This window comes from Rhamphochromis sp. 'chilingali' (genome assembly GCF_963969265.1).
Source record: "Rhamphochromis sp. 'chilingali' genome assembly, chromosome: 19".
Taxonomy (NCBI): domain Eukaryota; kingdom Metazoa; phylum Chordata; class Actinopteri; order Cichliformes; family Cichlidae; genus Rhamphochromis; species Rhamphochromis sp. 'chilingali'.
Window position 1 is genome coordinate 14,778,196 of NC_137946.1, and position 15,674 is coordinate 14,793,869.

The following is a 15,674-nucleotide window of genomic DNA, read 5'->3' on the forward strand; positions in this document are numbered from 1 at the left end:
CAATCTAGAGCAATATAGATATATCCTGTTCTTCTAAGAACAATCTGTGACCCCAGTTTCAAAAATCTTGGGATGCTGTATAAAAATAGTCTCATAGACCCACATGTTATTCACAATACAACACAGAAAACATCAAATGCTTAAGCAGAGGAAATGTAACATTTTAAGAAAAAAAAAGTGTCATTTTGAACTTGATGGCATCAGAATATCTCAAAAAAAATAAAGTTGGGGCAGGGGCATTTTTAGTACTGTTTAGCACCCTCCCCTCTTTAACAGTAAGCAAACATATGAGAACTGAGCTGCTGCATTTTGAGGAAGAGTGTATTTCTCATTGTTGTCTGATAAAGCTTCAAATGTTTTCAGTTGGTGAAAGGTCTGGATTGCAGGCAGAGCAGTTCAGCACCTGGATTCTTCTAATATGAAGACACGCTGTTGTAATAGTTGCAGTATGTGGTTCAAATATCCAGTCTTTCTTGAAAAAGACAATGTCTAGATGACGGCAAATGTTGCTGTATATACCTTTCAGCATTAACACTGTTTTTCCAGTGCGACAGTGTTCCTCTCCTCTTTAGTCCAGATGAAAAAAATCAACATTTTGACTAATCTGACCAAAGGGCAGTTTTCCACTTTGTCTCATTCAATTTTAAATGAACATAGGCTCAGTGAAGACTGCGCTTCTGGATCAAGTTCACATATGGATCCTTCTTTGCATGATGGAGCTTTAACCTGCATTTGTGGATAGCACCGTGAACTCGTGCTGAGCTCATGCATGATGGTCATTCCTGTTTTTAACACAGTGCCACCTGAGGGCCCAAACATCACAGTATTCACAATTTCACATTGACAAATATTGACATAAAGTTGTTCCACAATTTGTAGACACAATTTTGTATAGATTGGTCCTCTTTCCATCTTTATATCTGAGAATCTTTGCCTCACTAAGATGCTCTAAATATTCCTTCACCTCTTTCTTTTTAGTAAAACTGTCCCAGCTTTCGAGATGAGAGTCACAATTTTGGAATTGCGGTTGTACAAGCCGAAACTAAGCTTTAAGGAATTCAAAATGTGTAAAAGAGATTAAGTGATACATTTGGTGCAGCCACAGTCAGGAAAGACAAAAATACAGATGCTGTGCTAAGAGACATATTATTATAACTGTCCCCACATTAAGACACAAGTAGATGTGACTATAATTACAACTACATATTCTCCTACATATTTATATGACTTAAATATTTTTTATGGCATTTCTGACCATTTTACTACAACTTTTTCAGCTTCAACCTTAACTGTATTAAAAGGTCTTTGGTGCAAGTAATGAACATGTATTAAATTGTATTAAACATTATTCAAACCAGCAGGCTGCTGGCAAATCTTGCATGAGGTCATTAAGTAGGCCATAAAGCTGAAGCGCTCTCTGTTTTAAGATTATGTTGCTTCACTGAGACCTAGAATAAAATAAAATATTGCAGCAAGCGAGGAATAAAGTTCCCTCCACTATGAAACATGATCTGAAGTTGCTGCAGGTAGCAAAAGAAAAAGCTCACCTGTAGAAGTAAGAGCAGCCCCGCACTGTGTTGTGGCTGAAATATTCCTGGGTTTTCTCATTGCCAAAGTCTTCGAGAGGGTCGGACCACAGCAGGTCACACATGGGCCCAAAAGCCGGTGGCTCCTTGAACCGATCCAACTTTACACACGGATTCAGAAATTGATGTCAGGCACACACAAAGAAAGCAGAGTGGGATATGGTAGTGGTGAGGCGTGACTGGACTGCTACCTTTTTAATGTCATCTAAGGTGTGTATTTCAGGTGAGAGTCCACCGTGAACACACAGAAACTGTTGGTTCATGAGCGCAGCCAGGGGAAGGCAGTCAAACGCGTCCATACACGAGTCATACACCTGCTCTGAGTACTTGATTTTACCTGGCACAACACAAAAAGTAATGGTTTGGTTCAATGAGTCACCTTTTGAACACTGAAATGTTAGCAAGTGGTAATTATTTGGGTTTAACTTTGGCTGGTAGGCATACTTTTAGTTCTTTCAGTTTGAATTTGTTTAACTTGTTGCATTTGTAGCTCTTCATTTTCGGCTTCTCACAGGCAATTCCAATTCAATTTTATTTATATAGCACCTAATCACAACAACAGTCACCTCAAGGTGCTTTATATTGTAAGGTAAAAGCCTTACAGCAATACTGAGAAACCAACAATGAGCGAGCACTCGGCAATAGTGGAAAGAAAAACTCCCTTTCAACAGGAAGAAACCGTCGGCCATGACCAGTTTGGGGTGAGGTGAATTCCATTCCCTTATATACCTTGATATAGCATTAACATTAGCTCCAGGCTACGCAGAACCGTAGTAAGACAGAGAAAGAAGAACTGAGAGGTACTCACATTCTTGTTTGAAGGTGAAATATTCTGTCAAATGTCTACATTCATGATTTCCACGGAGTAAAAATAGTGTCTTTGGATAGAGGATTTTCAGCGACCAAAGGTATAAAACACACTGTTGAAACAAGCACAAGAAAAATGTTACTTGTGATGTTTTTTTTCCTATTTGGATTCCTGTGTGGCGTTCTTAATAATATTCTTTTGGATTTACCTCAATACTGAAGTAGCCACGGTCAACATAGTCACCAAGGAACAGGTACCGTGTTGTAGCTGGTGATCCTCCCACTTCAAACAGCTTCATAAGATCAAAGAATTGCCCATGGATGTCTCCACAGACTGAAAAACACCCCAAAAAGGCAGATGTTATGAAACCGAAAAGACCCCCCCCCCCCCCCCCCCCCCCCCCCACACACACTGAAAATCCTTTTCTCTTCTTTGCCAACATGTGCACGCATCTTTTTCCCGTCTGCTAGGATAAAAAAATGCAGTACATTATCATTTCGGTCATACCTACCGTAGCCTGTAAAACCATTTGCAGCCATTGCAGTGCATTCACGAAACAAAACATTTAAGATTCGACCGATACTTCTGACTTCATCACTGTTGTCTTTTTTCACACGACAGTGATGAGTTGTGAGTTTCTATATGTATCGCCTGGATTTCCAGGCTTGATATTTATTGTTTTTGAAGGTTTGAAGAACAGAAGATGAGAGACAGACAGTAGAGACCACTGTGACAGGAGCTCATGGCGTTACAGAATAGTACACTTTGTACCAGAGGTGTGTGTCTTCATTTTCTGCATGCAGGTTAGCTGCATAAATAGACAGCCAGGCTGTGCAGATGCATGGAGATGCTGCTGTTTGTATCGTGACTCTACTGATTATTTGCATCTGATAAAAATGTCTCGCGTTTGTTTTGTTGTGTAATACCTTTTGCAACAGTTAAGAATGTAGCTGTAGAACGGGCTCTCGTTAATAATGCAATATTGCGTACAGGGAAATATTGATGTAATGTAACTATAAACAAAGGCATAAATAAAAATAACTACTTATGCCATAAGCATAAAGATCTGAGCGTATTCTGTGTGAGGTGAAAAATATGGTTTCACCCAATGGGCTCTCTGGATTACTCCATCTACTATGTGCACTTTTCTTCTCTCCTTCCATGGAGAACTCGGAGCACTTAATTATTCACATTGTCACTGGAAGTGTTCTTCATTCTTTTAACTCTTTAGTGCTCACATATAGAGAAAGCACGGCCTGTCAGCAGAGCGGCATGTTATGAGAATAATATTCTTGCGTGTGCATCTGGATCTGATGGATGCCATGTTAGAAATTCTCCCCTCTTTAGGTGTCGCTGTATTGAGATATTTCTAAGGTCTCTACTCTAGCTGAAAGGCTTCTGTCCTCTGCTTCTGAGAAATGAGACGCTCACGCCTCCCAGAGTTAGAAAAATCTCGAGCCCCCGGGGAGATATATACTTTTTCGTAGTGAACACTGTGGCACTGGAGTGCAAACCTACATCTCATTTCCTCGCTGCCTTCAATTTTTCATTATCATCTTTCTCTGTCTCCTTCTCTCCTACTCACCCTCCATCTCCTCTCGCTTTTCCGTCTCCCCTATCAGCTCCACAGTGGCCTTCGCCCACTCAAAGCTTAGAGCAATGTGAGTGGGAGACTTCTTGTGTGACTAAAGCAATCAAAAGCACACATGCGCACATACATGCAAGCTCATGCGCAAACACCCGTAAAACATGCGTGCAAGTAAGGATTCACATGCATAATCGGCTGCAGAGACATTCAAACACTGCTCGCGCTCACACAGATATAAACAAATGTGCAGACATAATACTTAGTTTGTCATACATATTTCATACTTAGTACATAAAGCCTCCATTTTGCTGATGCAGGTCGAGCTGAGGCCTTCTCCTGAAGTGCATTTGTCATCTTTGATGACATTAAGCTGATAGGAAGCTAGGTAAATGCATAATTACATGTGCATTCACATTTATGTTCAGTATACACTCACCAACCACTTTATTAGGTACACCCTGCCCTCCTAGTACCAGGTTGGGCCCTGTTTTGCCTTCAGAACTGCCTCAATTATACCATAGCCATCGATTCAACAAGGTGCTGGAAACATTCCTCAGAGATTTTGGTCCATATCGACACGATAACATTACACAGTTGCTGCAGATTTGTCAGCTGCACATCCATAATGTCAATCTCCTGTTACACCACATCCCAAAGGTGCTATTAGATGAGTCTGACAGAAGGTAGGACGTATGCATGCCCTACCATCTGAATATAGAAAACTGAGACTCATCAATCTAGCCAGTCTTTTCAGTCTTCTCTGTCCAATTTTGGTGTGCCAGTGTGAATGTTAGCCTCAGTTTCCTGTTCTTAGCTGACAGGAGTGGTTTTCTGATGCTGTAGCTCACCTGATTCTGCATATCTTGGTTGTCATGAGTCGTTTTTTGACTTCCTATTAGACCCCAATATTGCTGCTATTCTGGGCAAAATGAGCTATTTGTCAACATATCTGTCTCTGTATTTATAAAGGTTGGTAAATGAAAATTTAAAAAGAGAAACACCTTTTAACAATGCTATGAATGTTCATGCTATGCTTTCAGAGCTTTGAACGCCACAAACACAACAACCAGCTGATGTGAGCCGAATCAGCCAGAGCTTAAATGAGTACTCTGTGACTCGCTGTGGCAATCAAACAAGATTCTCTTAAAACTGCACCGTCACATTAGCTCAGTACGAACTAACAAATGTGTTTGTGTCTTGTATGCCTGGGGAAAAAAGAATGACCAATATATTCGATTTTTTAAAATAACCAAACATGTGAATCAGTGTTAAAAATCCTATAGGTTGGACTATGCTTCCTATCAACTCAAAGCAGTACGGCCATTCTCCTTCGACCTCCAGCATCAACAATGCATTTTTACTTAGACAACTCTTTCACTTTTTTGGACCATTTTCTGTTAACCTTATAAATGGCTTTTTTGAAAACAGTATTTGTTTTTTTTTAACTAAGAAGTAAGAAAGCAACAGACAGAAAATAGAGAAAGTTAGAGAAATTACTTGCAACAAAGGTGAAGAGGTGGGTGTTGTAATTATACAGTATGTGTGGTAAGCAGTCGACCAGTGAGAGCCCCAAATAACCCCTTTATCATATTGGCGACAGAATCATGTTAAATTTAGCTGAAACACAACCGGCTACAACAGAGTCTGACATTTCACTAGTACAAGAAACAATATTGAGTTTTACTTTAAAATGTATTTATATTCACAACTTTAGTAAGATAAAATTGGCTAAATAGATGATGTAAAAGAAAAAAAACCCCAACTAAGTCTCTTAATTAAATTTTCTTGATGGGAAGCCACGGTTGAGTACACAGGATACTTTTGTGTCGGGCTGAGGCATGTTAATATTTTAGAGCATAACTAGGACACACTGCAGGGTTTTCAGCAGAAAAAAGATTTTATCTGTTTATACATGAGAGATACTTCAGGCTTTTAAACTCAGCATTTGTTTTAACTTTTATACTCTCTACTTACATCTAAAGTAAATATAGGTTTAAAGCTTTGACTTATATATTTTTATATATTTCAAACTAGTGTTTTCCAACCTGATTAACTGGCTGCATAGCAAAATGTAGACAAAGAAGGAAACATTATGGGATTAACATCATCCTAACAGACCAGAAATTTGCGCAGAGACAGTGCTTCTGAGATACCGCTGAACTACTTTACATGGACTTATTTAACAAGATAATGATGATTCTGCCTGGTAGTGACAGCTTCCTGCTGTATTCACACGAATTCTCCTTTATCTATTTTTAAAAATCACTTGTGCTCTCTGTTCTCTTTAAAAAATACTGATCATAAAGGAGCAGAAATTTGATCTAAGATCCCTCTCACAATTTATTAAAATGTCTTAACTTACCTGACAAATAAGGCTAATAGCATCAGCTGTCTTTTATGCTAGCAAATGTTAGCATGTAGCACGGTAGACGTACTTGGTTAAGCTAGCTCAAGTTTACTGTCACAGAGCTGTTGATGACTTTATCATCAGTTTTGGAAATTAAAGTTAGGTGCTGCATTTTTTTTGTCAGCTCTCACTGTGTCTCACTGACAGTTACTTGTAGACAACTTTTAATTCAAAAAGCTTAAAGTTTTTTTTTTACATGACAATGTGGTACTACTGTACAGAGTCAAGACAGTTTTAACTTAAACAGGACTCATTTTTATATGCTTCGTTTGAACAGTTTCCCTGGCAAATATAGTCCAGATCAAAAATAGCCTGAGAAATTGAAAAAATAAAACAACAACAAGACGTTATATCCCTTGGTTTTTCTTTATTACTTCTGACTGCTTCCTTAAAATATTTTATGAATTAATTAAAAATGTAAAACTTTTTTCAATCACTAAATGATGGATGAACTGTGATGATGAAAGTTAAAAAGACAAATTCAATTCTATTTATCTAACACTTGCTTCCGGTTCTTCTCGAATATCAGCTGTCCAATAAAATCAAGACAGAGCAGATCCTCTAACTTCCTAATATAAAGGATATTAAAACTAGAAAATTTCATATGCAAGCTCAAATGCCAGCCCCATGTCATATTATATCTGAGCAAACATTTTAGCTTGGCATCAAACTAAAGTAAACTAAATTAGCAATGACTGTGCTCTAGTCAAGTGAGCTTGCTCCTGGCTATTGCGCAGGCTGCCTCATTGTCATGGTTTACTGCAACACTCAGCAGAAATGAGCCAACATTAAAACACCTGTTTCTTTTCCTGATCTACATCCAAACAGATCTACATCTGAACACTCAGTCGTTTCAAGTTCCAGGCTCGCCATGCTGCAGTTTGACTTTAAGTCTCAGGTAAGTGTCTGTGAAAGGTTTCATACCTGTGACCGGTGCCTCGATGTCTAATATAGTTTTCTCCTGACGCAGGATAGCTGCTCCCTCATTGATGATTCGGAGCGCCACGGCCTCCTCCACACGACCTTCCTTGGTGAGATGGGCCTTCAGGAGATCCACGCGAGGTTTCCCTTCACAGTCAAACACTTCCTTCATCGTAAGGCGGTGGCTCAAGGGGAAGGGGACAGCTGAGGACAGAGCACAGGAACGCAGCGACATTTAAGCACAGGGACATCATGGTCACTATGGCTACTCTTAAAGAAATGGACACAATTTCCGACGGTTTTGTTGCCACTGTGCTGCATTATTATAGTAAACAGTCCTCAGGAATGATACTGACAACATTTTATCAAGGAACTCATGCAGCAATCATATAAGAGAAAACCCCGACCATGTTTTGCCTGCAAGCAATACTGCACAGCTGCTTCATTCCATCTTTGTTGATGGTGTGTGCACTTTGGCATGAAGAGCATTCTTAAGAGCACAGTTTTCCTTAAAACAGAAAGAATCTCCCATGAAAATGCAAGGACTTCTCTATCTATCTATCTATCTTAGCATACTGACAACTGTCCTTTATGTGGTTACTTGTATTTTCTGAGTGCCAGATAAAATATCTAAGCCATCTACTCATCCAACACTCTCCCTGGATCGCTAAAGCCTTTGGCCATTAAAATGCATCAGTCACCTACCAGCAGACAGCCTGTGGAACTGTGAAATCCAACCACCGATCATTACTTCAGTGGCAGCAAAGGTTATTTATTAGACCTGGTGCCGAGCTCTGTGTACTCTAAATGCAAGCTATCAGGACCTGTGTATTTACGTTAATCTACACCTCATCTAGCTTAACAAAAATCACATGAGGTCCAGTGGCAGAATTCATTTGAAAAGCTAGACACAAACAAAAAAGCCTGCCAGATTTGTGCAGAGAATAGCAAACAGAGCCACTCAGCACTGCGAAATAAAAAAAAAGACAAAGGAAAAGTCGCAAATCTCAGGCTTATACTGAACATGACCAACATGCTCTTCAATAATGAATGCTTGACTAGAGGAATCTCAAAGTCGCCACTCGTGGTATAATGAGGCAAGCCCCAGCGAGTGTTTTTAATGGGACTCAAATTTTTCACAGTGTGCAGCATGTATCTGTGACGGCAATGTGTACTTTGACACTTTACCAGCAAGTACAAACTCAGCACAGTCAGCACGGAGAGGAAGCGAAGTGAGCCTGTGGGGTATGTGGACAGTGCTCGCAAAGTATCTTTAAACGCCCTACCTGTTTATCCACAGGCTTTCGAAATGTCTGCATCTCCTGAATGTACTGGAACTAAGTAGCACTTGTCTTATGGTGAAAAACTCAGCAACAATGTCTCCTTCCAAAAGATAATGTCCCAGTTACTTAAAAAAAAGAAAAATCCACAAACCTCAGCGTGAACAATTTCAAATACCAACTATTTACTTTTATACTGAGGTACACGATGCAGTCTACCTCTACCCATGATGAGGGGCTTGCGCTCATGGCAGTATTTAAAAATTAACAGCCTGATGTGCTACAAGTCAGTGCATGGGTCGACTGTGTAATAAGTTGCAACGATATTCTGAAGTCTTGGTCTGCAGTTTTCACAGACTGCACTTGGGTTAATCGGAATGCCGCAAGCTATGGCTGTGTGCACATGAAGTCAACCCAAACACCAGAAACCAACCAAAACAGACTTGTAATGTGTTAGTATGAAAGTACTATCTACTCTTGTCCCATCCACTGCCCCTTCAGAGGACCAGTTGATGGTTGGGAGTGCTTTGAGAATCACCAGTTGACTTACATCCACTGCCTTATAAACAAGAAAAGGCAGACATTGCTACAGGCAGGCCAGATGAAAATATGTCATTTTGATTTAAAGCTGATAATTACCATAAGTCAGTGTAGCATATCTGACAGATGGAAAAGATTGAAAACATAACCTGTGTTGAAATACATTGGCGTAGGTGCTATTATGTACCTTACATAACCGTAAAAGGTAAATGTGGTGCAGGAGCCCAGATTACTCAGGAACCGTTCTTATTTCATTTTAAACTTCAAACTAGCAGAGCAATTTGACTGTAAAATGAGCTGAAACTAGCCTCATGTGGATACTTTAAAAGGAACATTACACTTTGTTTTTTTCTGTTTTCTTTCTTTTGTTTCTTTTTTGTGTTTTTTTTTAGCCGATTATCAGAAAAACCCAACAGAGATTATTTCGAGATAATCCTCAACAGCACATTTTAAAGAAACGCACATATGTTGACACAGACATGTGAGCGGTCTCCTGATATAGATGTATGGTGGAGAGATGAAAAGCTGACTTCTGCTCAGCACCCGAGCAGAGTTGAACTATGAAATACTGTACGTTGCCGGGCAACAGCAGCAGCAGCAGCAGCAGCAGCTAACTGTTGGAGTACAGCCAGTAGCTGTGCTCCGCAGAAAGCTGGGATTTGCATTGGGGGTTCACGTAGATACAGTGATGCAAATGCTCACACATTGGTCAAACCTTAAGCTCACAGTTATTCCTCTGTGTGGAGTTAAAAGACATTCAGCTAAAGACGGCTAAGAAGAGCTGCCTCTCTGCACTGTTCAATTAATAATAAATGTATGGTGGGTTTATGTGTTTGTTAACCATAGTTTGTCTTGTTAAGTGCAGGATGGTTTCACAAAAGTAAACAGTGCAATTAAAAGATCCATAAAATAAAATAAAACAATGACATAAGTATTCTGGTTTATTGCCCATATTCTCTGCTATAGCTTGCTTTGTATGATATTCAGTGTCTTACTGTATGTACCACCTGACTGATGTTTTTATTTAGATGCTATCAGAGCAGGTCTGTTCTGTCAAACCTAACTACTGCCGCATCATGGCCATTAATAAATTACTAATGCCAATACAAGTATTTGTATGGTGTTACCAAAGGCTGACATGAATGTGACAAAGTTGTACATTGATATATTATACCTCGGGGTGAAATATAAGAGCGCACCTGCACTAAACAGCCTGTGGTGACGGTACTGTAGCAAACAAACTGCACAGCCCAGCAGTTACTGTTACTGTACCACTTTAAATATGCTCTGTCAGATTAAGACATGTAAGACTAAAAGAGAACCAGTGAGAAACTGGCTGTGGTTTAAGTTGAAGCTATGTACACAGCAGGGATAAAAATAGCTTCGAGTAGCTTGTAGTGTCAGTGCTCGGTAGTTCACTACAAGCAGCGCACACAAAAACAGCAGGAAACGTCAGTCTTCTGGCTCAAAATTTTCACTACCTCAATAGCTTCCTTTGATCACCTGATGGATGCAAGATTCAGTTTCTTCTTTGTATTTTTTCTTCTTCCAATTTTCAGTCTTTTGGGGATTGTAAAAATGGCTTTTACTTCTTTTTCAAAGTGGTGTGCAAGAATAGGAGAGCAGATACAAGTGACAAAAGACACATTCAGTGTCGGCCAAGCAATAACACACCTTTATAGCACCTTGACAATTCAGAGCATGGAAAAAAAGAGGATTTTGAAAAATTATAATTCTTTCTCTATGATCAGCCAAATTAATCTGCATTAGAAATCACAGGTGAGGCTATTTAACAAGTATCCAGGGCACACAGCCTGAAAATGAAAGAAAATACAAAATACTTATCAACTCCTAAATCCTAAAGTGTTACATGACCATGTTACAAAAGCAGAAAACTGAGTCAGAATTCTTGGCTGTGTTACGTTCGCTGATATAAACCTTCTGTTTGACATATTTTTGAATTCCTGGGTGTCAGTGAAGCTGCGCCAGGAAATAACCACAATGGTTTTGTCACTGCTTTAAATTCGTGTTCAAATGTGCAGAAAACAGCACGGCAAATCAAAACCAACTTCTCCCTTTTATGATGGACGGCACGGAAACAGAATTCTGTTTGAAACCGAATATCCTGTGAAAAAGATGAAAGTACAGTAAAAGTATAATGAAACGAAAGTGTCCGCAGCACGAGACCGAAGCTATTCAGATGGCCTGTTAGATAAATCTCCACTTAAAGTAAAGCTAGAAAACAATATTGTTCAGGCAGCTCAGGAAGAGTGTCTTTTTCCTTTTTTAAATTTTCTTCACGTGACACAGTTCATGTTCTGTAATCAATGACAATTTAAGGCTCGTTTGTAACTGCTAGTGCACACAGTACATTTGTGCGCCTGCAGTCATTGTCATGTAAGTGCATCTCACAGTGCAGATTACTGTTTCTAAAACTCCGGAGGCTAAAGGACAAAGTTGTTAATGCTGACTGAGCTGCTCGGCCGTTATGATAATATACAGAATGTGGATACACACACACACACACACACACACACACACACACACACACACACACACACACACACACACACACATATATATATATATATATATATATATATATATATATATATATATATATATATATATACATATATATATATATATATATATGTATGTATTCAGGCAGAGTGCTGACTGTTGGCAGATCCACTGTAAAGAAGAGAGAGGGGGAAAAATGAGCAGGGCTAAGTGAGTTATGACATCCGTGGGCACTTTATCATCCTCCATTGATCCATCTACTGATTCAGCTTTTGGAATCCCCCCACACACCGCCACCCTTTTTTTCTAATCAAATTAAACCCTGACTTGAGCCCGGTAAAATAAACCCCCCAATAAATGTCCATTTCATGCCCTCTCCCTCTTTTTGCTGGCCCCCGTCTAAGCCCCTGAAATCCTGCTGCATCACTGCTCCAGCTTCTACCACAAGCTCGGCAATTCAGCTGTTTTTTCCTCCTTCCTCCTCCTCCTCCTTCTCCCCCCACACTCCCCCTCTCCTCCCGTCGTGAGCGAAAGCAAGCGTACAGTCAAATCATGACAGATACGATTAAACATAAATCAGCGGGCACAATTAAAAATGTATTACACTTCATATTTCCTGGTGCTGCCCGTGTGCTCGGCTCGCTCTCCGCGGGGGCTGTGCAGCAGAGGAACCCGGATTGTTTATCAACATCAAAGCTTCACTTGCCCACTACCAACACCACCACGAACACAACTTGATGGCCGCATATGCACCATTAATGCGCGACACGTTCATAAAGTCCGCGTCCTGCCGATCCGCAGAGAGCTAAACACCGGAGGTGTTATGTAATACAGCCATAAGCACGCAGAAAATATAGGCTAACTTACATTTCACCATCCGATCCGTGGCGTTTAAGACGATGTCAGCGTTAGACATCTTCATGGGCAGTTGCTGTCTTCGAGGCTGAAGCTTTTTTTTTTTTTTTATCTTCTGTTTCCTCCTGCTCCTTCTCCTTTAGGATGTACTCTCAGTATTTGTTGTCGAAATGCGGCTGATGCTGTGGCATCACTTAGATGATGCGCCCCCTCCGTGCGTCGGTGCTGCGCCGGGTAGGACTGCTGCTCCCCAGGCAGGGATGGATGCTGGGTGCTGGATGCTGTAGGAGCTGCTTCTGCTGTCCTAAGCTGTTAATGTGGGGGAGGATGCGCGGAGAGAGAGGGAGTGAGAGAGAGAGAGAGAGTGAGAGAGAGATGTGCACTATCCCGACATGGCGGTGAAGGGAACTCCCACGCAAATGTTTCACGGGACTGCCTGATGCTGCCATCAGATGGAGGCTGAGACGGGGTTGCCCCCACGCACGCACTACGCGCCATGTTTCGGTATTCTCGAAATTTGTACGCCTGATAATGACAGCGCGTGGACCTCGGCTTAAACGTGTTAGACGTTCATCACAATCAGACGGGCTCGGTTTGATTCCCGCAGCGGGCACACGTGTGCGCCAAAAGCAGCAGTCGGGTGCGTATGTTGGCGGAGACTTTTCACTTGGTGGCGACAAACCATCAGGTTTTATGCAAAGTAAGCAATCAAAGTAGCAACTTAGTCCACGGATCTTTCAAGGAAAATGTTTAATATGGTTAACTGTGGATCCTAATGATGAGATAATCACGTTTGGACACAGGGAAGGTAAATTAACGCGTTGTATGGTGATTACAATTTGCTCACTTTAAAATGAATGATATTTAATACTAGTCGTCTGATGCTCAGACTCATTTCCTTATTACGAATTGTAGTTCAGTTTTTAAGAAAAAAAATCATCAATCTATAAATATGAACTCTTCACATGAAAATACCAGACTGCAAGGTCAAGTGTGTTGTTGCTTTCCCCACATCACCACACTCTTCATACTGTCAACCATGACACATATAATGGTTCTGTATTTTCATCTAATCTCGCAATTTAGTCTAGTTCCACATTTAACTCTGCACAAATTGTAGCCAGAACAGTTAGAGTTTTTAAAAAAATCGAGTTAAAATAATTTTCTAGTTTGGTAACACTTAACACGGGTAAGTGCATCATTTATGGCGCACATTAGCATGTACATTAGCATGCATGTAATTTATAAATATAGATATTTTTGTTCTTGATTGATCAACTAATTGTTTGTGAGTGAGTTAATAAAGGTTTTATAAATACTTATTTCACATTTTAATTCATGGTTAATTCAGGCAGTTACTAGTTGTTAAGTGTTTTTGTGTGACCTCATTTAAAGTTAGGAGTATTTTTGCCTTTTACAGTATTTAAAAATGAAAATGAAAGTACCCCAAGACTCGAGCAAGTCTCAGCTATCTCCACAACAGAAAAACGACTCACCCAAAGCACAGAGAGATACACAACACTCAAACATTTATTGCCACCGGAGGTTTGCACATTACTGAAATCTAGGTAGGACCAGAGTCCGAGTTTGTAAGAGGGGTTTAAGAGAAAGAGATGCACTGAGCTTAGAAACAAATCTCATATCTTAATCATTATATGTATATAAATGTAGAGCTAAATAGTTTGTTAATCACCTACTCAGACTTTCGAAATGTTACCATGAGCACATTATATACAAGCTTATTAATCAAGAATAAACACTTATAAATGCATTTATAAATTACATACTAAATTGTATCACAATGAATCTGATAATATAGCAAAAAGCAAAAACAACAACAACCCCCAAACAAACAAAAAGCAAATCAAAGATGGAAAGGGGCATCATTTTTACTTTAGTTGTCAGCAAGCAATCTGATAGGGAATGTGCAAACAAGCATACGCTATACGATCACTATTCTGTGATTAAAAATAAATGTTACTTATTTTCTTTATAGGAAATCAAGTGAAGGATTTCACTTGAGTGAATGAGGATTATTCCTTTAGTTCAATCCATTGTGTTGGGTCTCTGCTTTCTGAAACACGAGACCAATTCAGTGATTTATTTCATTGTTGATGTTGAAGGCCGTGCTGTTTCTTCCTGGTTCACCTTGGTTTCTCGTTATGTGCCTTCTCTGTCTTTCTACTACATCTCTGATAGTTTCCATCCTGTATTATAGTTTCTCCTGTGTGAGTTGTTTGCCCTGTCTTAAATATTTACCCCCTGTGCCCTCTTCCAGCCCGTGCCTCACTGGGCCATCAGCTCTGTGTGCATATAATCTTATCTGTGTCTTTGTCCGAGTATCTGTTTGCACTTCACGTGTCTCCCAGCGTTCTCTTTGCTCCTGTTTTAGTTTCCTGTTTTGTTTCACCTTTTTCTTTTTTGGACTTTGTACTTCTCTGGATTTTTGCAACAGTCAGATAAAAGACCCACTTTCTCTTCAGTTCACCTGATCTGGAATTTTGTCCTGTCTTGTGAATCTGTGACAAAGTGAGGGTCGTCTCTCTTTAGATTCTGAGTTATGGTTTCTTCCCATAATAATGGTACTATTTAATAGACTGTTGTTAGTCCTGGCTTATCCAGCTCACAGTCCACAATTCACAGATTATTATAATGTGTGAGGTCCACAAAGAAAGTGATACGTTTTCATGTTATTGTTTGGCTACACTGCACAAACTAATTAGAAATCAAATCCAAACACTCCAATGAGTCAAAGAGGCTTGTGAACAATTTTGGCAGAAATTAGACTGCTTCATATCAGGATTACTATGATTCTAGTTTTGTTTTTTCTAATCAGTTTTACTTTTGACTTTTAGTTTTCAGTTTAATTTTAATTTAGTTCCAGTTCCAGTTTTAGCTTTTTAAGTGTTAGTGTATTTAGAAAAATCAGTACAAGTAAAAAAGAAAGAAAGAAAGAAAGAAAGAAAGAAAGAAAGAAAGAAAGAAAGAAAGAAAGAAAGAAAGAAAGAAAGAAAGAAAGGAAAACAGAATTTTTTCAAAGCAGCTGACTCACAATCTTGTAAGCATTTAAAGTGTCAATATACACAGAGATCAACGCCTCTTCAGTCAAGTTCTGATTTGATTAGTTTTAATAAATTAACAAATACTAAACCTAAGGATGTTTCCT

The 15,674-nt window shown here is 39.6% G+C and overlaps 1 protein-coding gene across 1 annotated transcript in view; it reads right to left on the reverse strand.

The window, feature by feature from the left end:
• The window catches only part of ppp3ca (protein phosphatase 3, catalytic subunit, alpha isozyme), a 43,228-nt gene that overhangs the window by 23,642 nt on the left and 3,912 nt on the right, over nucleotides 1–15,674 (reverse strand). Inside the window, exons 2-7 of the mRNA XM_080866355.1 lie at nucleotides 12,521–12,817; nucleotides 7,314–7,514; nucleotides 2,603–2,727; nucleotides 2,395–2,506; nucleotides 1,778–1,923; nucleotides 1,548–1,687 (exon numbers count right to left, since the gene is read on the reverse strand). Coding sequence (XP_080722481.1) covers nucleotides 1,548–1,687; nucleotides 1,778–1,923; nucleotides 2,395–2,506; nucleotides 2,603–2,727; nucleotides 7,314–7,514; nucleotides 12,521–12,575 — 779 coding nt within the window. The 5' untranslated portion in view covers nucleotides 12,576–12,817. The remainder of the gene's footprint in view (nucleotides 1–1,547; nucleotides 1,688–1,777; nucleotides 1,924–2,394; nucleotides 2,507–2,602; nucleotides 2,728–7,313; nucleotides 7,515–12,520; nucleotides 12,818–15,674) is intronic.